We start from the raw sequence: 24260 nt of genomic DNA, 5'->3' as shown, positions 1-24260 counted from the left end.
CAATCTTGCCACCTTTTCTTTGTATTAGTTTCAGAATAGAGTTAGACCGAAAGGGATTCAAAGAAAATAAAACAAAGGACAAGAAAGTGAATTTAAGGAGAAGTGTCCCTTTCAGGGAGGAAAGAAAGACTTATCTGGAGCGCATGCGGACTTCAATAGACATGACATGCTTCTTGGACTGGATACCTGATCTGCACAACTATCCAACTTCTCATAAACCCATTGCGACCCGTGTTTTAAAACCAAGAAACTTTGCCAGGACTCTTTCAGTACCAATGGTGGTGAGGGGTTTCTTCTTTTCGATCAACGGTGTCTTTTGTGGGTTTTCGCCAATCGACCTCTCTCATTTCTCTTCTCATCGTCGCCTTATAGTGCTCTTTATGAGTTTTCACTAACAAGACTCTCTCGTTTTTCAGTTTCTTTGCTCAAAACCATTCAGCTGGGATCATCGCCGAACCATTATAACATCTGCCCCAGTTTCACATTTCGGGGAAAATTTGATTTTTGTTTTGGTGTGACTGAACCCCAGGAGAGAGGCTGCCTATGTATCCTTTCGGAATCAAGTCGAATGTAGTTCAGGGAAACATTTTGTTTTTTTCTTTTTTCTATTTTTTTCATCATTTCATTTTTTTTTTCATTTTTTCCATTTTAAGCGTCTTCGAGTTCCAAAGAGGGTAATGAAAGAAAGGTAACCGGCTCAAAGGGTTAGCAAAAGATTGGAGTGTTTGGGGTAGCGAGAATGAAAGCCTTCGTCATCCCAATCAGATAATGTTATTGCTGCAGAAGGATTAGACATAGTACCTTTTGACTGTATCTGCATTCACAGCTGTTTCAGGGTCATTCCCTTCAATATCTCCCAGATATAATGCCCCTTTTGGCAATAATTTTCTGATAATATATGGTCCTTTTTGTCACACCTCCTTTTTTACCTACACCCCGTAAAGGGTATAAATACAAGGGAGTTTTTCCAATTAAAGGACAATCAAAATGAGATTTGTTTATTTAAAGATTCAGAGTCGCCACTTAGGATAATTTATAATGTCCCAAGTCACCGGTTTAAAATCCCGAATCGAGGAAAACTGACTCTATTTACGGTCTGCGAACACAGAAACCCGGGTAAGGAATTCTGTTAACCCGGGAGAAGGTGTTAGGTACTCCCCAGTTCCGTGGTTCTAGCACGGTCGTTTTTTATTATACTTGGCTTACTAAATTGTTTATCTACTCATTTTGAAACCTATGTGCTTTCACCTCTTAACCGCTTTTAAATTAAAAATTATCTTGAAACGAGTCAAGCGTACGTGTACCCATTTTGGCGTGTAAAAATTATGTCACGCGTACGTGTCCACAATTAATAGCGCTTATTATTATTAAGAAAGTTTAGCCGAAGTTACGCGAACGTATACTTCGATTTTGATTTTAGAAATCGTAATCGTGTCACGCGAACGTGTCCACAATCACGATAGTATTTTAAATGGCCCTAAAGGTTTATCTATGAATATTTGTCTTATTGTCTAAATAAAACATGTGAGGGACATATATTGGTTGATATTACACCACAAACCCATTGAGGGACGGTAATTAATTAACTCGGGCTACGACATTAAACCTACACTAAAACTGAAGTTCGAATTACTTTTATTAGCCAAAAATCTGATTGGGATAGAACAAGCATTCACATCGCCTGAGATGGTTTTGGGCTGACTATAGTCCCAATATCACTTGAAGCATTTGGAGTAAGGGGGAAGCAATACAAATAAGAAGGCCCTTTCCTAGCAAGCTGACCCATGCGGTCCAAACCGTGCCCAATTCCTTTAAGGAATTCCATAAAGATAGTCATACATGAACTAACATACATCCAGATTGCTAACTCAAATTCGCATCTGTTTACAAGCAAATATGAATCCAAGGTTACTCTCTGTTACATGCTAAATTTGCATCCACAATTTATTCTGATAATGATAAAGTCACACCGCTCCAGCAATTAACTAAGTTACTCAATTTGAATGACCCAACTATCAAGCTTCGACTACCAGTATTCACACAATACCTAGATCACTGACCTGGGATGTGAAAGAAAAATGCAGAACTCAACTTCTGGTAATACTTTTCATGCATTGCTAAACCCATTTTGCCATAAAATGCAGTAATCATATTGGACCAAATGGAATAATGAAAATTCAAGTCCCAAACTATATCATCAACATATTGCATGGAACTCGAATCCTGATGGTATTTTACCAGATGTGGGACTCGTCGAACTGTAAATTCATGGTCTGAATCACAGTTCTTCGAGAGCACAAACACCTTGCTTGAATTCCAAAAATGAACCAGAAAATGTGATACAAAACTCAGACTTTGGAAGAAAACATAAGTTAAACGTAGATACCAACTTCAATCAGATCTAACAGTCTGTGAAATGAACAATCTTGAGTCAATAGCATCTAAACCAGTCCAACTACTGACCTCGAGTCAAACGAATAGTAAAATGACTACATATAAATAACTTATACTGAGATAGACATTTAGACTAGGCTACCATGTCGTACTACATTCATAGGTTAAATGTTGATCCCATTGTTCATAGTTGAAAGGAAGTAAGTGGAATTTCCAGCAAAACAGAGTACACAAGTATGTTATATTCTTAATTTAAACTCAGACTGAATACAACTCAAAGATCCAGATTCCATTTTTGATTCCTACATCAAGCTTTACATTCGAATAGAGTGCAGAGATGTGTACCTGAGAATGAACAAAGACAAGAAATGAAAAATCAACAGGAGCAGCAGCAAGAATCAGCACTGAAACAGCCAGCAAAATCAGTCCCAACCCAGAAATGATGTATAACAGCTCAATATAACAAACACGAACACACGGCAGCCCAACAAAACTTTAGACCCAACTTTTGACGACCAAGTTCAGTCCATGTCCCACTCGGATGAGTATAAATAGTTTCAGAAGTTGAAAAGGAATCAACAATCACTGAAATTCAATGAAACAGTAAAAATTCCTGCCATTTTTTGTATTCTTCTGAACTTTTTTCCCTTTTTCAATACTTTCCGTCTCCAACCCCCCCCCCCCCTTTTTATCTCTGTCCCACTTGAAAGTCAAGTTATCGTGCCTTTATAGGCAGGTTATTAGGGTAGCTTTCAGATATTAGTCTTTGCACATTTGCCCATTTTGAATTTTCATTATAGCTCAGATACCCTTATTAAAAAACAGAAAATCAGAACCACCCCCTTCCCCAGCTTCCTAGAAGCTTCCTAGTCTGTTATAGAAAGATTCCCTTGAGCCAATTCCCTACACTACCCCTCGAACCCTGATTATTCACTCTAGGAACCCAACCTAGCAGAACCCCTATTGATATTAGACAGACCGAATGGGCCATGGGTCAATTTGGCCCAACTGTTCAACCCTAAATGAACCAGAATAGACCCAAAACCCAACCCTCAAGGTCAAAGATCTATTCGGCCCACTAGCAGATATCTGATTACCAAATGACACAGAACAATTAAAATTTTAGCCTAAATGGTTTACTAACTAACTTAACCAAACTAACAATTTTAAAACTTAACCTAACAAGACTCCAATTACTCATGCATGAATGAATAGACTCCATAACAAATGAAGAATAATTCGAGAAGATGAGAAGAAATAGAAAATTTAAAAACAAATGAAGGACATATTAAACCAAAAGAAGAAAAGAAGAATACCTAAGAAAAGTTCGGAAAATGAAAAGGGGAGCCTGGGTCTTTAGATCCTCGGATTTTCCGGAAAAATATGATGTTAATCGTGCGCTCTTACGAAGAACATACGAATAAAATCGGATTCGGCATGAAATTCCACCAAAACTTGACTTGGGACTTCTGGGGTTCGTTTCTGACCTAAGATTCAAGGAACTAGGGCAATATTCGAGGGTAATGGCGTATGGATTTGGAGAGAGGGGAGTGAGGAGGCTATAGGGTGTGATTTTGGTGGCGTTTGGAGGTGGCGCCGCCACCGGAGGCCGGGGATTTGGGGGCGGCTAGCTAGGGTTTCGGGGGTTTTTCTGATAAGGGTGGTGAGCAGAAGGGGATTCTGAGGGGGGGAAGGGTTATTCGGACACTTAAATACGCCTGGAGCTTCAGTTCTGAGCCGTTTGATCAAGGGGAGATCAACTGCTCAGATCAATACTTATTGAAACGACGCCGTTTGGTTGGGGGAAACCGGATCGGGTTAAGGTGGTTTGGGCCGGGTATTGGGGCAATTTTCGTTTGGGCTGGGGAAAATTGCATTGGTTTCAGCCCAAATTTGGATTTTCCTTCATTTCTTTCTTTTCCTTTTTCAATTTTAAAATTCTTTCCTTTTCAAAATTAAAATAAAACCTAAATTAATTAATAATTTTTTTAAGCTAAATCAACCTACCCAATTAGATTAATCACTCATCATTGTATTTACGATAATTAATTAAATCCTAAATTTAAAGAAAAACTATGCAATTCAAATTAAAAAGTTAAAATGCAAAATGAAGTATTTTTGGGATTTTCATTTTTTATAAAACAAACTAATTTACTAATTAATCTAAAAAAAATATAAAATTAAATCCTAAATGCAGTGCGTGATATTTTTGTATTTTCGTGAATTAAATAAAATAAACGTGCACAGACAAATGCAAATAATTAACAGAAAATGCCACAAAATCCAACAAAGTTGCAAACACTGAAAGAAATTATTTTGTTTTGAATCTGTTGGAATAATTCATATAGGGCAAAAATCACGTGCTCACACTTTTCAATTAGGAGCAAATTTTCCTTTTGCTTCCTGATGATGGGGGAGAATATGCCTTAAAACGAGTTGCCCCCCTTCAAAGTTTCTAGGCCACACTTTCTTGTTGTAGGCACGGGCCATTCTTTGTTGATACAACTGCCTATGGCATACTGCGGCCATTCGCTTTTCATCGATCAGGGTTAATTGTTCCAAACGGGTTTTGACCCACTCACTGTCTTCATTTCAGCTTCAACAATGATTCGGAAAGAAGGGATTTCAACTTCCGCGGGTATTACGACTTCAGTGCCATAAACCAAAATGTAAGGGGTTGCTCCAACCGATGTGGGCACAATAGTGCGATACCCCAACAATGCAAAAGGCCACTTTTCATGCCACTGCCTGGAACTTTGAATCATCTTTCTCAGAATCTTTTTGATGTTCTTGTTCACTGCTTCGACGGCACCATTGACTTTAGGACGATAAGGAGTAGAGTTCCGATCCGTTATCTTGAATTGTTCACATATCTCCCTCATCAAATGACTATTCAAATTTGCAGCATTATCCGTAATGATAGTTGCAGGAATACCAAAACGGCAGATGAGGTTGGAATGCACAAAGTCTACTATAGCTTTCTTGGTGACAGATTTGAGAGTAATTGCTTCGACCCACTTTGTGAAGTAGTCGATGGCGACCAATATAAATCTGTGCCCATTTGAAGCTTTCAGCTCAATCGGCCCAATGACGTCCATGCCCCAGGCAACAAACGGCCAAGGTGCTGACATGGGTAGTTCTGTAGGCGGCGCATGAATCAAATCACCGTGCACATGACATTGATGACATTTTTGGACGAAACTAAAGTAGTCTTTTTCCATAGTCATCCAGTAATAACCCGCTAAATGGATTTTCTTTGTCAAAACATACCTGTTCATGTGAGGTCCGCACACCCCTGCGTGTACTTCATACATGATTCTTCTGGCCTTTTTGGCGTCAACACATCTTAACAAGTTGAGATCCGGAGTCCTTTTGTACAAGACATCACCACTCAAGAAAAAACCACTTGTGTGCCATCTAATGGTTCTCTTTTAGTCTCCACTAGCTTGCTCGGGGTATTCTTTAGTTTTCAAAAATCTTTTGATATCGTGATACCATGGCTGAATATTCGGTCTGCCTCAACCGTATTACAATAATCATGCCTTTCCCGGATTTGGATTTCCAATGGATCAATATGGGCATTGCCTGGGTATGGCAGCATCGAGGCCAAAGTAGCAAGTGCATCGGCCAGTTCATTGTGACAACGAGGGATGTACCTGAACTCTATTGACTTGAACCGCTTGCTAAAATCTTCTACATATTGCCTGTAGGGAATAAGTTTGACATCTCGAGTCTCCCATTGGATAATCAGATCTGAATCTCCCATGATTAACAATTCTTCGATATCTTGGTCAATTTCCATGTTCATACCCATAATGCAGTCTTCATACTCGGCGGTGTTGTTTGTGTAGAAAAACCGAAGTCGGGTCGTGGCTGGATAATGCTGACCAGTGGGTGAGATCAAGATTGCCCTGATTCCAACACCTTTTGCATTTACCGCTCCATCAAAGAACATTTTCCAAGCATTAATATCTTCGGATATTGCCTCAACTGAATTTACCTCTTCATCCGGGAAGTAGGTGCTATAAAGGTTGGTATTTATCATCAACCGGGTTTTCAGCCAGGTGATCTGCTAATGCCTGGGCTTTCATTGTTGTGCAAGTGATGTAGACTATGTCAAATTCAATGAGTAGGATCTGCCACTTTGCTAAACTTCCCGTAGGCATCGGTTTCTGGAATATGTACTTTAAAGGGTCCAACCTGGTGATGAGATAAGTGGTATAGGCCAACAAGTAATGCCTTAGCTTTTGAGCTACCCAGGTCAGAGCGCAACAAGTCCTTTCCAATAGAGTATATTAGCCTCGTAGCTTGTGAAATTTTTGCTCAAATAGTAGATTGCTTGTTCTTTCCTCCCAGTCATGTCATGTTGCCCGAGGACACATCCAAAAGAATTCTCCAAGACTGTCAAATACAAGAACAGAGGCCTTCCTGGTTCAGGTGGGACCAAGACTAGCGGGTTCAACAAGTATTCTTTGATTTTGTCAAAAGCTTCTTGGCACTTGTCTGTCCATTTAATTGTTGCATCTTTCTTTAACAGCTTGAAAATGGGTTCACACGTGGACGTCAACTAAGCAATGAATCAGCTGATGTAGTTCAATCTTCCCAACAATCTCATGACATCTTTCTTGGTTCGTGGAGAAGGCAAATCTTGAATGGACTTTATCTTTGTTGGGTCTAACTCGATGCCCCTCTGACTGACTATGAATCCCAAAAGTTTGCCAGATGGAACCCCAATTGCACATATGGCTGGGTTTAGCTTCAGATCATATTTACACAGCCGCTCAAAGAATTTTCTCAAATCCCGAACATGGTCATCCTGGGTCCTGGACTTGATGATCACGTCATCCATATACACCTCTATCTCTTGGTGCATCATGTCATGAAAAACGGCAGTCATGGCTCTCATGTAAGTTGCCCCGGCATTCTTCAGACCAAAAGTCATGACTCTATAATAATATGTGCCTTAGGGTGTGGTAAAAGCCATCTTTTCTGCATCCTCTTAATCCATCAACACCTGGTGATATCCTGTGTAACAATCCACGAAGGACTGTATCTCATTTTTGGCGCAGTTATCAACAAGGAGTGGATGTTCGGCAAAGGGAAATTATCCTTAGGACTTGCTTTGTTCAGATCTCGGTAATACACACATACTCAGGTTTTCCCGTCTTTCTTTGGCACTGGAACTACATTGGCTAACCATGTGGTGTATCGAAACACTCGGATCACCTCCCGCTTTCAACTATTTTGTGACATCTTCTTTAATCTTGTCACTGATATCAGTTTTAAACTTTCTTTGCTTTTGTTGGACAAGGGGATAATCGAGGTAAGTTGGCAACTTATGAACCACCAAGTCAACACTTAGTCCTGGCATGTCAGCGTATGACCAAGCAAACACATCTTTGAACTCAAACAAGAGTTAGATTAATGTGTCCCGGGTTTTCTCATCTGTGTGAATGCTTATCTTGGTTTCCTTGACTTCTTCAGAACTACCCAAATTAACCGGCTCAGATCATTTAAGTTCGGCTTAGGTTTATTCTCAAACTGTTCCAATTCTCGATTTATTTCCCTAAAAGCCTCTTCTTCATCATATTCCAATTCTTGGTTCATTATTTCACAGTTAGACAGCGTGTTTGGATCTGGGCATGAAGTCCGCAAGCATGTCATGTTATTGAAAGCCGCATTATTTGAACTGAAAGAAGAAATAAAAGAGAAAAATAACAAAAATCAGAAAGAATAAAGAAAGATGAACGATGAAATATTGATTTCATTTCTTTGAATTTGAAGATAACAGGGTTTACATTGGAAATTAAAGACAGGAAACTAAAGAAACATCCAAGTTACACCCTAAAATAACTCGTGATGCAGAAAAAGTGGCAGGACTGGACTACCGGGATTCCCGCCTGATTGGGAATGGAGTAGCCTTCCAATTTTGTAGTTTGGCACTGGGTCCCATGTATAACACCTTAGCGGTGCTTGAGCTTTCCCCTGGTTGGACCATGTGGGTTTCATACAACATCTGTCTTATAGCCCCACAGATTTCTTCAATTTCCTCAGTCGTAGAGGCCTCATCTTCCTCTTCCTCATTGTATTTAGGCTTGACAAATGTCCTATAAAGATGCGGAATCGGCTGAGGCAAGACCCAACCATTGTTCTTTCTTTTATCCGCCCATTTTCCATCAGCTGATGTAGGTTGGAAACCTACCCCAAAGAACTTGTCACTAGCAGCGAGAGTGATAGGTTCGGCAATTCCTTGCAATGACTTCCCGAGCCCCTTCCTGGGTTTGTAACCATGTCTGATCATTTATTTGGCCGCCATAATTGATGCATTTGAAAGAAAGGGTTGTGGTCAAGGGTCTCCTTCTTCACATTGGTCCGCGACCACAATCTCAAAAACCTGATAGACTATATATTCACTTCCTTCTCTAGCTTCTGACGGGTCCCGATACATCGATTGCTCGTCTTCCCCGGGAACTACAATCTCCTGATCTTCATGTTCAAATTTCACCATATGGTGGAGAGTAGAAGGCACATCCCCTGCTGCGTGAATCCACGGCCTTCCCAAGAGGAAATTATAGAAAGTATCCATGTCCAAGACCTGAAAGGTCACCTCAAAGTCCACCAGGCCAATAGTCAGAACCAGATCAATCTCGCCTATTGTATCTCTCTTTATGCCGTCAAAGCATGCACATAGACGTTGTTGGGACTGATTCTCTCAGTATAGATTTCCATACGCTGCAGAGTTGAGAGAGGGCAAATATCCACCCTAGAACCACCATCTAGCACGACCCTTTTCACATAATACCCCTCGCATTTAACTGTCAGATGAATGGCTTTGTTGTGTGTGGCCCCTTCCGGGGGAAAATCATTCTTGCTAAAAGAGATTTGATTGACTGCAAAAAACCTTTCTGCCATCCTCTCCAACTGTTCTACAGTTGTTTCAATGGGCACGTATGTTTCATTAAGAGTTTTGATCAACATTTTTTGATGTTCAGATGAATTCATTAGCAAAGACAACAAGGAGACTTCGGCATTTTCATTTTCTGAAAGAACGCTTCTGCTTCTTCAGCACTCACTGACTTCTTAGGTGGGAAATGCTTCTTTGTGGCATTATTCACTTCCTCCAGATTGAGGTACTTCTCAGCCGGGTTATTTTCCTTAACTTCTCCCGAGATCTCTTTGCCTTTGTAAGACACTACCACTTTGTTATAGTTCCATGGAACGGCAGTGGGATCTGTCATGGGCCTTTGTGGCGTGCGACCAAAAACCACGGGCTCATTCAGCCTTGGTGGAAATATTGGCCCCTGCACCACATTGGTCCCCTTGGGCACATACATTTTAGCTCCCTTATTTAGCTCAAACCTTCTAGGAGGACTCAATGACATCTATTCTTTCTTGTGGCCTTGAGGAACATAGAGAATGGCATCTTTGGAGGGCGTTACCCCAGTTTCAACTTCCACTTTCTTTTCTATGTTCTAGGGGGTAGGTTTGCTCTTCTTCTCCCCCTTGTCTTGTTTCGCAATAGCTTTTGGCTTCTTTTCCACATTGACTATGGCAATGATGGCTTTTAGAGCTGGGTCAAACTCTTTGTCTTCACAGATCATTCCAATAATTGGCCCATTATTGTGGGTCGGTAATGGATTGTTGGTTACATTAGGAACATCTTCGTCCTTTAGCACTATTCTCTTTTATTCTATCAAATTCTCCACAGCCCTCTTCAGGGTCCAACAGTTATTTGTATCATACCCTTCTGACCCTGAATAGTATGCACATCGAGTACTGGCTCTGTAAGCGGGCGATGATGGGTTCTGCCTGGTTTGGGGTACATGCTGCAACAAACCCATCTGGACAAGTTTGGGGAACAGGCTGGAATAAGACTCACCGATGGGTGTGAAGTTTGGTATCTTGGGTGGTTCCCGGGTACGGAAGTTGTTTTGTAGAGGTCGGGGATTATAGTGAGCTTGGTGAGGAGGTTGATTTCTGGGAAATGGAGCTTGGTTTTGACTAAATTGCTATTGTGGCCTAACATAGGGTTGGGCATTCATCACTGTGTATGGATGAGGAACCATAGCATAAGCCATATCTTGGTGGGGATAGTAATGTTGTGGGGGGGTTTTTAGAGAAAAGAGGTCTAGATGGATGGGGTTTTCTTGCACTTGAAGTTGCCATTGCTGCTTCTTTATTCTTTTTTTCGATTTGCTACTCCTCCTGACCCACCTTGGATTGCTTGGGAAGTATCCCTTATAGCAGACTGACTCAAGATTCGCCCTGTTTTCAACTCATTTTCAACCATTTCACCGATTTTGATGGCTTAGGTAAATGGCCTACCCATCGCAGACATCATGTTTTGATAATAATCAGCCTCTTGGGCTTGAAGGAAGACACTGACCATCTCTGTTTCGTTCATTGGAGGTTTGACTCTAGCCGCTTGTTTGTGCCATTTGACAGCATACTCTCGGAAGCTTTCCGAGGACTTCTTCTTTAGATTTGATAATGAATTCCTATCAGGGGCAATGTCGATGTTATATTGAAACTACCTGACAAAGTCCCGATTCAGGTCGTCCCAAATATGCCAACGAGATATATCCTGATCCATATACCATTCCAAAGTGATGCCGACCAAACTCTCTCCAAAGTAGGCCATGAGAAGTTCTTCTTTTCCGCCCGCTCCCCACAGTTGGTTGCAGTACCTTTTGAGGTGAGCAATGGGATCCCCATGCCCGTCATATTTTTCAAACTTTGGGGTTTTGAAACCCAAGGGCAGATGTACATGTGGTAACATGCACAGGTCAGCGTAAGATACATTCTTCTACCCACTCAGACCCTGTATATCTTTTAGACTTTGCTCTATGCTTCTCATCTTTCTGGTAATCTCCTCTTGTTCAGGGGTTTTTGTGGTTTTCTCCTGCTCTACGGTAACTCGTACCGAGGCGGCTGGGAGTAAGCATTGGTAGTAAACTAGGTTGGTTCCATTGGGAAAGATGGTGCTTGAAATGTGAAGGAAGATGGATCGAAACTAGGCCTGGCTAAAGCAGGTTGTGCCATGGCTGAACAAGGTGGCGCGGTGAATATATTTGAAGCCGCATCTAAAGTTAACACCTGGCGGCGGGCCTCAGAAGATGTTCCAGCAAAGTGGGCTGAAATGGTAGGATATCCCAGTGGGGTATTTGGATAACTTATGGGGATGTTGGAGGTCTCACTTGCCCTGGGAAACAGCTCAGGGAATCCGGGTATTGCACTTGGTGGTTCTTTTTCATTTGCCCAGGCATCCCACATTTCCATCATGCGGAGATGCAAAATCCTATTTTCCTCAACAGTCACTGACTCAGAAGTTGGAATGGCCGAGATCGAACTATCCTTCGGAATAAGAACTGTTGGTAGAGGAATTTTTGAAGACATTTCAACACTTCCTTTTGACCTCGTGAAGTATGGATGTGAAGCCAGACTACCATAAAACCATCCACCTTACTATAGAACTTGGACTTAACAGTAGACAATAAACTGGTCAGTTTGGAGCAGTTAACACGTAGGTAATCGCACGTTGGGGGTGTGATGCACCTATACAGTTAAATGTGTTTCTACATGTTTCGCCACGGTTGCATGTTTCATCCCAGCTTTGCTTACTTTTTTCCCAATTTTCTTTTCTTCCACTTTGGCTTTTTGTGCTTCTATTCCCATTTTCCGCTCTTTTCTTCCCTCTCTTTCCTTGCTCTTTTTTTTCTTTGTTTTTTCTTTAGCTCTCTTTTTCCTTTTTTTTTGGGTTTTCTTTCGGTCCTTTCCTTTCATATCCCTCTTTTATTTGAGTTATTTACATGATCGGATCTGATGAGGATTGCCTACGTATCACGACGCCGCGTGAATCAGATCATTATATAGTTCAAGAAAATAAATGCGAAAAAATAAAGAAAATTTTTTTGAGAATTTTCAATTTTCAATTTTCAATAATAAAAACTCCTAAACCTTTCTATTGCAAAAGACTTCAAACTACTCAATTTCTTGGAATTTTAAAACTACAAACAGACTCAAAAATAAATTCTAAACTAAAAACTGAAATACAAACTCGATAAATGAAAAATCATGAGGTGTTTCGACTACTGGGGCCCGTGGGACATCATTCGGTCTTGCCACGGGCCTACGTGCGAGATCCCCTTGAAGTCGCTCCAAATAGCTCATTATATGGTGGACAAATGTCATTACTGCAGCAAAGAAAGTGGTCTGAGTCATGTCCTCACAAGCGTGGCATTTCATGACGATGTAGTTGGCAATGGCTCTAACCCTCTCTCGGATAATACCCTTTTCCTGAAGCAGGCGCCCGATTTGCTAATTCCGAGCTTCTAGCACCTGAGTGTCATGATGGCTTTGATTCTGCAACTGTTGCATATCTTCCTCCATCTGGGCCATCAAAGCATAACAATGTTCCCTGTCGGCTTTAAAGTACCTAGCTTTTTTAGCCGCCTCATTCTCAAAGGTAGTTAGCTTTCTCTTCAGATTGGTGATTGTCCCCTCATATTTTCTTTTCATTTGTTGCCCAAACTCTGCCCACCCTTCTGCATTCTTTCACAATTGTGCTCGAACTTTTGCTAGACTGGCCTCAGATTTTTCTAGGTCATCTTGACACTCAAGTACTTTCTTTTTCAGACCACTTATAAGCCTTTCATCTGCTCGGCTTCTTTCCGGGTTTCTAGCAGCTATTCTCATTTTCTGGATCTGAGCTTTGAGGGCTTTCTTTTCCTGGGTTAGCTTCTTCTTCTCCCCTTCATCTGCGGCATCTTGGATACTATTGCCAAATTTGAGGTCCCTGATTTGTCCCTCTAATTTACTTATCTTGGACCTATAGCTTTCTTCTTTTGCCAACCAGTCTCACTGCTCCCGCGAGTCGTGAGTGAATTGTTGGACATGGGGTCTCTTAGCAGGTCTTTCGGGAATCTGAAACCTTTTACCGAACCAAATCATGTAATTGGGGTCTACCTCACCTCTAGCTAGATCCTGCACCATAGTCTTAGATTCGAGAAATCTGCACTTATTCCAAAATTGGCGAACACTTCCTTCTAGAAATACAGCCTTTGGGCCTAGTTCGACGACATGTCCACTCAAATCTTCGTCATGGGTGACGGTTTGAAACCTGCCCAGTTGGCGTAAAACCCTGTGAGGAGCATATGGCTGGATGCTCCGGATGCCCATTAGGAGAAGATAACACACTTCGGCTGACATGTATTCGACTTCGGTGGCAGGGATCCATCCAAACGTCCACTCAATTTTATCTGAAGTTAAAGAACTTAAATGTGGAAACCAAGCCTTGGTACCCTCTAGGAATTCAACACCCTCCACTCGGCTTTCAAATTCTTCGATGCAATCCAAACCGGTCATGCCATAGTTCATATACCCGACACGGTGGCAGAGATGTTCCTGTATCCAAAATTGTAGTAGTAAGTTGCAGCCTTGGAAGAATTTGCCCCCTTCTCGGCAGATGGTCAAAGCTCGGTAAATCTCAGATAAGATCAGGGGAACCAGGGTGCCATTAGCTTTCTTGATCGCGACATCAACCATTCCCACGAGGCCCAATTCTATGTTGTCGTCTTTTCGCGGACAGATTATAACACCCAAGAATGCTACTATAAAAACCAAACCCCGCCATGCCTCCCATTTATCTTTATTTCCGGCATGGGTCAGACTAGTATCCGGTGCTTCAAAACCTTGGGGTTTGCCATAGCGTTGGTACAAGAACTGGAAAGTGCAAAACCCTTCAAATAAATTCCCATCCTGAATATCCCGGTTAATACTCAACATATCCAGAAACTTGTGAGGAGATACTGGTTTCGGTGACACCGGGTACCAACTTCTAAGGTTTCCGTTAAGGCCGGCGTAACCCGCAGTTTCCTCTAGTGTGGGTGTGAGCTCAAAATCAGAAAAGTGGAACACATTGCGAGTCGGATCCCAAAAAGGTATCAAGGCTTCAATTATGTCCAATCTTGGCTTGATGTTCAAAAGTCCGACAAGACCACCCAAAACTTTTACCACGGTTCCTCGGCTGAATTTTCCTAAGTCGTTCCACCACATGTGGAGTTGTAAGGCGATCTCCTTAAGAGCTGCGAAGGGTTCATTTTCATCTGTGCTCATCCTGCACATTTATTAGGGTGATTTAATTTTAAAATAATTATGACTCATTTTGACTCAAGAAAACATTATCACTATTATTTTTTAAATTTTTATAAAAAATCCGGCTTTGCAAATACGGCCTTTCAGCACTTTGGGGAAGAAGATTTTAAGGTTGTGTTTGCTAACCGGCCAAAAACCCTGAAAAAGCGACCAAAGGTGGCCGTTCTTGCAAAAACGGCCTTCCGGCGCCCTTTTGGGGACATTCGGCTATTTTAAACAAGAATGGCATCACCTTACTTATTTACAATAAAAAATTTTATTCTTTTTTGGACTAATTTTGTAAAAAGGAATGTTGGACCCAATGGGGGTTGCCTACGTATCCCACATCCAGTGAGAATCAAACTGGAGTAGTTCGAGCAGATTTGAAAAAATGAAAACAAAACCAACTATTTTCAAAAACAAAATTTTCTCTTTTTTTTTCAAAATTTCGGCAGAGTTTCAGTATATTTTTTGGACATTGGTTTTTTCAAAAACAAGCAATTATCTCTCTTAGCCCTCACATTGACTCTTCTTTTTCCCAACTTTTCTCCTATTATCCATAAGCCGGTCAAGATGCAAATCCGAAGCAAATAAGTACACAAGTAGCAAGTAAGATGCATCAGGATGGTCTTTTTATTTCGGGTACACCTGTCCTAGACAGACCCAACCCCTGTGTTGAGTCTACAAAGTCAAATGCACGTGATGCAACAAACGTTCCTACTAGGGATCCGACATGAGGTTTTGTTACACTAGGTTTAAAACCTGAGTGTATTGTTCTAGACCTGGCTTACCCGAGCGGACAGCTCGAGCCGAGGGGGGCAGCGTACTGGAAATACAGAAGCTTCACCGGCTTTGCAGCTTGTCCGAACCTCATTCTAAAATTGGATAAGACTCTAAACAGAAGGGAAGTCACACGAAGTGCACACTTCCCAGATGATTTAGAAGACTCAGAGAGAAGAAGGGTTTCGTAGCAATTTATATACAGTTCAAACAGTATCAAAGCGGCAGAAAGCGGCAATTAGCACATTAGGCCCAACATGTAAAAATCAGATAAAACAAGTCAACTACAACAGTTATTCTAAGCTCGAATTCTTAAACCCTGAACCAAAGTTCTGGGGTTTCCCTAGCAGAGTCGTCAGAGCTGTCACACCTCCTTTTTACACACCCGAAGGTAGTACAAGGGAGTTTTTTCAATTAAAGTGACATTATTCAAAATGGGATTATTTATTTGATTTTCAGAGTCGCCACTTGGGATTGTTTATTTGGTGTCCCAAGTCACCGATGTATTTTAAATCCCAAATCGAGTAAAATTTCGACTTTCCTTTTGAAGTCTGCGATCCAGAAATTCTGAATAAGGAATTCTGTTAACCCGAGGAAAGGTGTTAGGCACCCCCGGATTCCGTGGTTCTAGCACGGTCGCTTAAACTATTATAATTGGCCTATTATCTGACTTTAATACATGTTTTAGCATATGGTACACTTTTAACTTATTAGCTGCTTTTAATTAATTTTAGGAAGATTCAACGTTATCTAAAACACGTTTTGAACCACGCCACATGAAATGCACCCGCGGTTCACGACACATTTTATTTAACATTGTTGAGATTTGGATTTGGGTCACATGAAATGCACACTCGAGTTTAAGGAAATTAATTTAAATTACGCGCCTAAAGTAACTATGCACTTTCAAGTTTGCAAGGGCCATGGAAAATTCAGCTAATGGCACACCTCGAATTTTCTATAAAAAGCTAACTAGTTTTGTGAGGGCCATAAGTTATGGATTTTGAGAAATTGTACAATTTTGAAGTGATGATAACCTGCACTATGCATATCAATATTCTAAATTTATCTTTAACCCTTGCAACACAATTTTAAATAACACTACAACGTTTGGTTCAGGAGATATGATGGACAATATGAAATATTAAAACTTGTTTTTCTTCAATTGTATCCATCTCCTCAAGAGTCAGAGAGAAAAAGCAAAAATCTCTCTTCCTTTATATAAAAATTTTATAGCGTAGTTATTGAAGGATCAAATAGATGTGCTTAAAAGCAAAATATGATACAGAAATGCACGGTTACTTCCGGGAATTAATCTATCTTCCATATTCACAAACTAATAGATTTAAACTTCTGTAATTATTTTTGCATTTCAACTAACAAACAAAAAGAAAAAAAATCATGAATATTTAAAATATTTCCTAACAAATATGTAGAGTATCCCAAAATATAAAATAAAAAGAGGGCAACATTTAAAATCAGAGAGTAAATCAAAACATACAAAATCATATTAATGTGGCCACAATGGATGATTATATATATATATATATATATATATATATATATATATATATATATATATATATATATATATATATATATATATATATATATATATATATATATATATATTTTTTTTAAAAAATTTATTATTAAGAAGGATAACATGAAAATATTCAAAGAATAATACAACTTAACATATAACTTGCAAAACAAAATTTAAATAGAACAATATTCATTAAGTATAGTGTAAATTTATTCATGCAAGTACACAAAAATGACAAAGATTAGAACGGATCTTTGCTTAATATTTTCCAAATGTAAAACTCCAAATTGAGTTGGACACAACAAGCTATTGACTGAACCTTGAACCGGCAACCTTGACGGATTGAATTTCGTTACTTGACTGTAACTGAAACTCAAAGGAAAATGGGTTCATGCCACGAATTCTTATGGTTATTTTGGGGCTAATTTTGAGGTATTTAAAGAGCTAATTTTTGGTTTCTTTTTTTTTATCTTAAACAAGATAATGAATTGATTTTTTTTTTTTGAAAGAAATAGGAAGAAAGAATGAAAATAGTAGAAATTCTATTTTTGCATAGAAGAAGAAAATATGTTTTCTCTCAATTCTCTCTACTCTCCCTCTTTTTTTCTTTCAAATATTTCTCTTCTATTTATAGGAGAATTTTCGAAAATTTTCAGATTTGTTTTTTAATTATTTTTTTATTTTTTTATTTAAAAAAAATCCCACTTACATTTTACTTTTTTTTTATTATTTATAAAAAGAATTCCCACCTTTCTTTACTTTTATTTTTTAAATTCCAACTTTAATTACTTTTATCTTATTTAAAATTCCATTTTTTTACTTTTCTTTTTTTCCACTTGTTTTACTTTTCTTTAAAATAAATCCACTTTCTTTTACTTTTCTTTTAAAAAATTCTACTTTCTTTTACTTTTTATTTTTTAAATTTTCACAAAACTTTACTTTTATTTTTTTAATTTTCCACTTTTTTTACTTTTTAAAAGAGAATTCCACCTACTTTTATTTTTATTATTATTTTTTTTATTCCCCACTTCCATTTTTTTTATTTATTTAATCTCTCCCGAAATTAAAAAAAATATTTTCGGATTTTTTTAAAAAATTATTTTAAAATAAAAAAAAATAAAATAATATTAATAGTAATAATTCACCTTTTAAAATTTATATTTTTACCCTATAATAAAAAGTGTAACAAAGCTAAAAATTGTAGGTTAAAACCCCTAAAATATTTACATAGAAAAAGTAACAAAAATAAAATATTGTCAAAAATTAGGTGCTCACACCGGGTTGGTTCGGTTTTTATCAAAACCAAACCAAACAATTATATCGGTTTGGATTGGTTCGGTTTTGTCGGATTTTTCGGGTTTTCGGGTTTTTTTGTTACATGTATATTATTTCAATCTTACTTTATTAAAATTATAGATAAAGCTTTGATAAGTGAATATATGTTTAATAAATATGGAAAAAATTGACAAACATATGATCTATTAAAATATTCTAATGGGAGAATTTTTTTAGTAACAAATGATAATTATTTTCTTAGTCGTCTAACAATAATTTTTCGTTAATTTACGCTTTCAAGGTTAATACATGAGAGGATCCCAACTATTTCTATATTTTCTAAAGAAAAATCACTAAAAAGTCTTAAAAATATAAATAAAATTTATATATTTATATGTCGGTTTGGTTCGGTTTTTTTACTCAATACCAAACCAAATCTAGTCGGGTTTTTTAATCGATTTGATTTGGTTTTTCGGTTTGGTGCGATTTTTTGGTTCGATTTGAGCACCCCTAGTTAGTACGTTTAGGTCATGTGCTTGACGGGGACAAAATTCTCAAGTTCTGTGAATATCTAAACCTTAAAAATATAAATTGGGATTTGGGAATTTTGTTAAAATTTTTTACGTATTTGTAAAACCCATGACATATATATTGGTTTGAATAGTTAAATTCCAGACGTAAACTAAAAGGGGGGGGGGGAGGGGGGATGAGAGCCTTGGACTGCTGAATTTATCATAGAGCTGTTAAATATTGATTGCTAATTACTTTACGTTACGGTAACGGACCCTTTAAGCTGCAATCTCGGAGCATTTACAAGTGTAATTGATACTTTAGTCAACTTACTATTGGTCAAAATATTACTACCTCTGTGATAAATTAGCTTTTAAGATTCATTACTTTTTGGAGATATATACAGCTTATAATTCTTGGTATTTGCTATACCATCGTGAGTTTAACAAGTTGGAGGGCGATTTTGTCTCGTGAATAGTCCAATTGTACAATTATTAAAAGGAAAAATAAAGATTTTGACTTTCGGTGATATATATCTTAAATGAATGTTTACGTTGCATTTTGAGTAACCCAAACGTGAGAAAAGGTTGTCTTTTAGTAATGATGTTTAAAATTAAAAATTTGAAATTATTTGATCAAAATATTAGAAATTTCTAAAATATCAGGAACAAAGTTTAAAGTGAAGTAAATATCGATAATTCAATGTTCATATAACCGAAAGAGGAAAGAGCGATGTTCACTTCATTTGATTTCTGTATAGATCACTTGCATATTCGTTTTTTTTTTCCTTCCTTTTTATGAGCAGATATGGAAATTTGGCCAAAAGAACTTTTATAATTATTACTCCCTCCGGTTCATTTTAAGTGATTTTTTTTTTGCTCTTTTTGTACATTTTAAGGAATTCAATTTTTAGCATTAATTAATAATAAAATTGACCATATTAACCTTAATTTTCTTATTGAAAATATACAAACTACTCCTAGGCTCTCTACTCCAATGGCAACTTTGAAGAGCAGAAGTTAATTCCTTCCTGATATTTGAAAAAATCAAATATTATGAACCACAAAAAAGGGCCAAAAATAACTTAAAGTGGACCGGAGGGAGTAATTAATAACGAAAATCAGTAATTCTACATGCTTTTCTTTGTTTGTTTTGCTAATAATCATTACGTCTTGACTATGTTTTTTCTTTATTTTGCTACCTCTAAATTGTGGACAGGGCAAATCTCGTACAGAAAAACATAAAAAGGAGGGAATTAGAGTTTGGGAAATTAACTGTAGCCATAAAAATGGAGAAAAGGAAAGTTAAAAAAAACCATAAAAGTAACACAACTGACTTTGAGAATAAGGAGACTTGAACTTTAAGGAAACTTTGGTAGACGAAAATCCCCATAAAGCAGCTGGCTATTTATCAAATGCCCCTTTTGGCTATTTTAAAAACATAATGTGCAAGAATAATGCAAATATGCAGCAAAGAATAAGTTGTAGTGAAGTAATGAATCTCAGAATGTTCACTGACTAACAAAATCTTATCTCATTAATTATTTCCTCTGATATTTTGCAGTACTAAAGAAGTAAAGCACTGTTTGTTAGGCCATGCAAAAATAGTTTAGTTTTAGAAATGTGGTGTCTCAAGAAGCTGCAGTTGCCTTCATTTTTGTCTTCTAATTTGGTTCTCTTGGTTTTTATCCCTTTGGTTCTGGTTCTGGTTCCAATTCTTGCTTGTACATTATTAGGTAGTTCTTTTGTGTCATCATTTTCTTCTTCTTCTTGGAATGGGATTAAGCCTGTTGGAATTTTGACCTCTTATTCTTTGAGGTCTTTAGGTAGTTATGAAGAACAAGATGAGAATTTACAGATAGTTGCCTTAGCTGAGCCTCCATCTTTTACTTCTCCTTTTAACAACTCACTGGTAGCTGAAGACGCAATTCCTCATCATCCTCCCCAAGTAAATCCCACTTTTCCCCTTGTTTTCTTGTTGTATTCTCTTTCTTATGTGTGTTTACTAAGGATTTAAGTTATACACTTACAAATATTGTTTACACTGTCAATGGAGTTCAACCAGTGATGGCAGGTTGGTTACAATTTTTACCTTATAGTGACTTGGTTGTGTATAAGGAGAGCCTTGGCGTAACTGGTAAAGTTGTTGCCATCTGACTTGGAGGTCACGGGTTCGAGCCGTGGAAATAGCCTCTTGCAGAAATGTAGGGTAAGACTGCACCCTTGTGGTCCGACCCTTCCCCGGACTCCGTGCATAGTAGGAGCTTAGTGCATCGGGTTGTGCTTTACTGACCTGGTTGTGTAGTACTTTTTACACAGTGAGTGACTGCATAGAGCATAAACTTGTATATTGATCTATTTTCTTCTTTCTGTGTTTTGCTACCTTGTAAATTAAAGGAAGGAGGAGAAGAGGTAGAGAAGGATGAAGTATCAAATGAAGGAGAAGAACATAGTAATAATGCAACTGCAGGGGTACTTAGACATGTTAGTTACAGTACTATTTTTACCTTATAAATGACATGATTGTGTAATACTTTTCACACCGTCAGTGAATACAACTTAAACTCGATACTAATTTATTTTCTTCTTCTTTGTGTTTTGCGACCTTGTAAATAAAAGGAAGGAGAGTCAGAGACTGAGAAGGATGAAATATCAAATGAAGAAGAACATGGTAATAATGCAACTGCAGGGGTACTTAAAATGTACAGCAGGTTAGAAAGGGTTGAAGCCATTTTGGCAAAATCCAGGTCTTCAATAAGAGAAGCTGCTCGAAATGGGAGTATGATATCTAACCATCAGGACCCTGATTATGTTCCTCAAGGCCCCATGTACCATAACGCAAATTCCTTCCACAGGTACCGATTCAACCTCACCATCTACCATCTGATTAAGTTATTTCATCTATTTTCTGGTTCTTACGATGCTGTTATTATTTCTATGATTTCTGTTGACGGTACTAATATATTGTCTCTTCTCGTCTTTTCCGTCTTCTTGAGCCGAGGATCTATCGGAAACAACCTATCTGCCCCATCCGGGTAGGGGTAAGGTCTGCGTACACACTACCCTCCCCAGACCCCACTTGTGGGATTCTACTGGGTTGTTATTGTTGTTGTAATCTGATTAAGTTATATACACTAACGGCGGAAGGATTTTTTTACGCTATCAGTGTAGTTTAATCAGTAGATAATGAAATGTCAGTTACAATTTTTAGCATGTTACTCATTAATTCGTATCATAGAGATTTACTTGCCTTAAGCGACCTGATTGTGTTTATACCTAGTACATAAAACTTAATACTGGGGGTCATTCTACATTAGCATTTATATCTTTTGCAACAATATTGTAGGAGCTATCTTGAAATGGAGAAGAGCTTCAAGGCATATGTGTATGAGGAAGGAGAACCTCCAATATTCCATAATGGTCCATGTAGGAGCATATATTCAACAGAAGGAAGGTTTATACATGAAATGGAAAAGGGAAATTTCTACAGAACTGAAGATCCAGATGAGGCTATGGTGTATTTTCTGCCATTTAGTGTAGTTGTGATGGTTCATTACCTCTATGTCCCTGGCGCCCATGATATGCATACCATTGGTACAACTGTTGCTGATTATGTTAAAGTCATTTCTTCAAGACATACCTTTTGGAACAGAAGTCTTAGTGCCGATCACTTCATGCTTTCCTGTCACGACTGGGTAAGCAAGGGAACACAAGTACTGTGTTACATTATTTATCTTATATACTCTTAGGGGTCGTTTGGTTCAAAATCGGCCAGGGATTATAATCCTGGAATTGAAACCAGGTTATATAATCTTAGGGGTCGTTTGGTTCAAAATCGGCCAGGGATTACAATCCTGGAATTGAAACCAGGATATATACTCTTAGGGGTCGTTTGGTTCAAAATCGGTCAGGGATTATAGTCCTAGAATTGAAACCAGGAATATAACCTGGATAACTTATCCCACAATTCATATGGGATAAGTGATACCAAGATTTTGGTATAGAAATAATATTGGTTTTAGCTGATATATATACCTCAAATCAAACACGAGATAAACTTAATCCCAAAATTTATACAGGGATAACTCACTTAATTCCTTGAACCAAACGGTCCCTTAGTGATGCCTCGACTTGTGACACATTGGATAGCACCAACTGTCGATCCCACCTAGTTTAGGATTGGGACATAGTTGACAGTTGACATTGTTATCAAATTTGCTTTTTTGATGAAAAACTTTTGTATTGATCTCCAGGGGCCACATTCGACTTCATACGTTCCACATCTCTTCAACAACTCCATAAGAGTTCTATGCAATGCCAATACCTCAGAAGGTTTTAATCCTATAAAAGATGTATCTCTACCGGAAATCCATCTCAAGACGGGCGATATCAAGGGACTCGTCGGAGGTCCCTCACCATCAACAAGATCAATTCTTGCATTCTTCGCGGGTGGTTTACATGGTAACATTAGACACCATCTCCTAGAACAATGGAAAGGGAAAGATGAAGAAGTGTTAGTTTACGAAAAACTTCCAAGAGGCAAATCTTACGAATCCATGTTAAAAAACAGCAAGTTTTGTTTGTGCCCAAGTGGATATGAAGTTGCAAGTCCAAGAATTGTGGAAGCAATATATGCAGAATGTATTCCTGTCTTGATTTCAGATAGTTATGTGCCACCATTTAGTGATGTTCTGAATTGGAAATCATTTTCTGTGACAGTGGCTGTGAAAGACATACCGAATATCAAGAAGATATTAATGAGCATTTCACAGAGTCAGTACTTGAGAATGCATAGGAGAGTGAAGCAAGTTCAGAGGCATTTTATGATTAATGGACCTCCCAAAAGATTTGATCTTTTCCACATGATTGTTCACTCCATTTGGCTAAGAAGATTAAATATAAGAGTTCACGAATAGGATTTACTATACTTATATTTTCGACAAGTTAAAGAGGGGGAACCTTCAGCAGTTGAATGGAAATCCAGTTCAACTGAACTCGAATACTCATATTAACTAGTAGTATATCCAAATGGAACAAACATCTGATGTTTTTTTTTTTGTTATAGTTTATTTGTTTTTTGTTTTTTCTGACGAAAATTTCTTGAATTTTGCTGTTAAATCTTGTGAACAGTTTCTTCCAGTTATGAAATCAATATCACTTGGTAAATAACCTCTAACTCATCCTTTCTGGGCAAATCGCTTGCGAGACAGTTCCTGGCACTCAATTTTTCTACAGAAAATGTGGATTTTTATCATTTATTGACTCTGTAATCTGTACTGCTGTAAAATTGACTATAATCGAGACTCTTGATGGCGATGCAGCTTTTTAGTTGCGGTTTCATCTGATGCGCGGTATAAATTTATGTGTAAGAGTTCACCAAAATTATAAAAATTGTAGATATGAATCCATAGCATTTAAAATAAAACAGGTTCAATGTTAAATCCTTAAATATTGAACTCTAAAATCTTAAATTCGCCAGAGCAGGTCACACGACATACTATATAGGAATAGGGGAAATATGGGGTAAGAAATGGAAGAAATGCAGAAGTAATGGCACATATACTGTGACGTGAATATCAATTTTGTTTTATTGACATGATGTTACGTCGAGAGTATAAGCTGAT

General features: G+C 38.2%; 1 protein-coding gene across 3 annotated transcripts; it reads left to right on the top strand.

The window, feature by feature from the left end:
• Positions 1-20093: 20093 nt before the first annotated feature.
• LOC107818227 (putative glycosyltransferase At5g03795) lies at positions 20094-23812 on the top strand. Of its 3 annotated transcripts, XM_016644182.2 has the most exons (6): positions 20094-20372; positions 20463-20584; positions 21034-21120; positions 21256-21491; positions 21983-22331; positions 22890-23812. In XM_016644182.2, the coding sequence occupies exons 1-6, from the start codon at positions 20258-20260 to the stop codon at positions 23550-23552; spliced, it is 1572 nt and encodes a 523-aa protein (XP_016499668.1). In that variant the 5' UTR covers positions 20094-20257; the 3' UTR covers positions 23553-23812. The 3 variants fall into 3 exon arrangements, with proteins under 3 accessions (XP_016499668.1, XP_075081559.1, XP_016499667.1); XM_075225458.1 differs by having other exon boundaries at positions 20094-20584; positions 21034-21108; XM_016644181.2 differs by having other exon boundaries at positions 20094-20584.
• The last annotated feature ends 448 nt before the right edge of the window (positions 23813-24260 follow it).

This window comes from Nicotiana tabacum, chromosome 11 (genome assembly GCF_000715075.1).
Source record: "Nicotiana tabacum cultivar K326 chromosome 11, ASM71507v2, whole genome shotgun sequence".
NCBI lineage: Eukaryota > Viridiplantae > Streptophyta > Magnoliopsida > Solanales > Solanaceae > Nicotiana > Nicotiana tabacum.
This window is presented reverse-complemented; position numbering and strand designations above follow the sequence as displayed.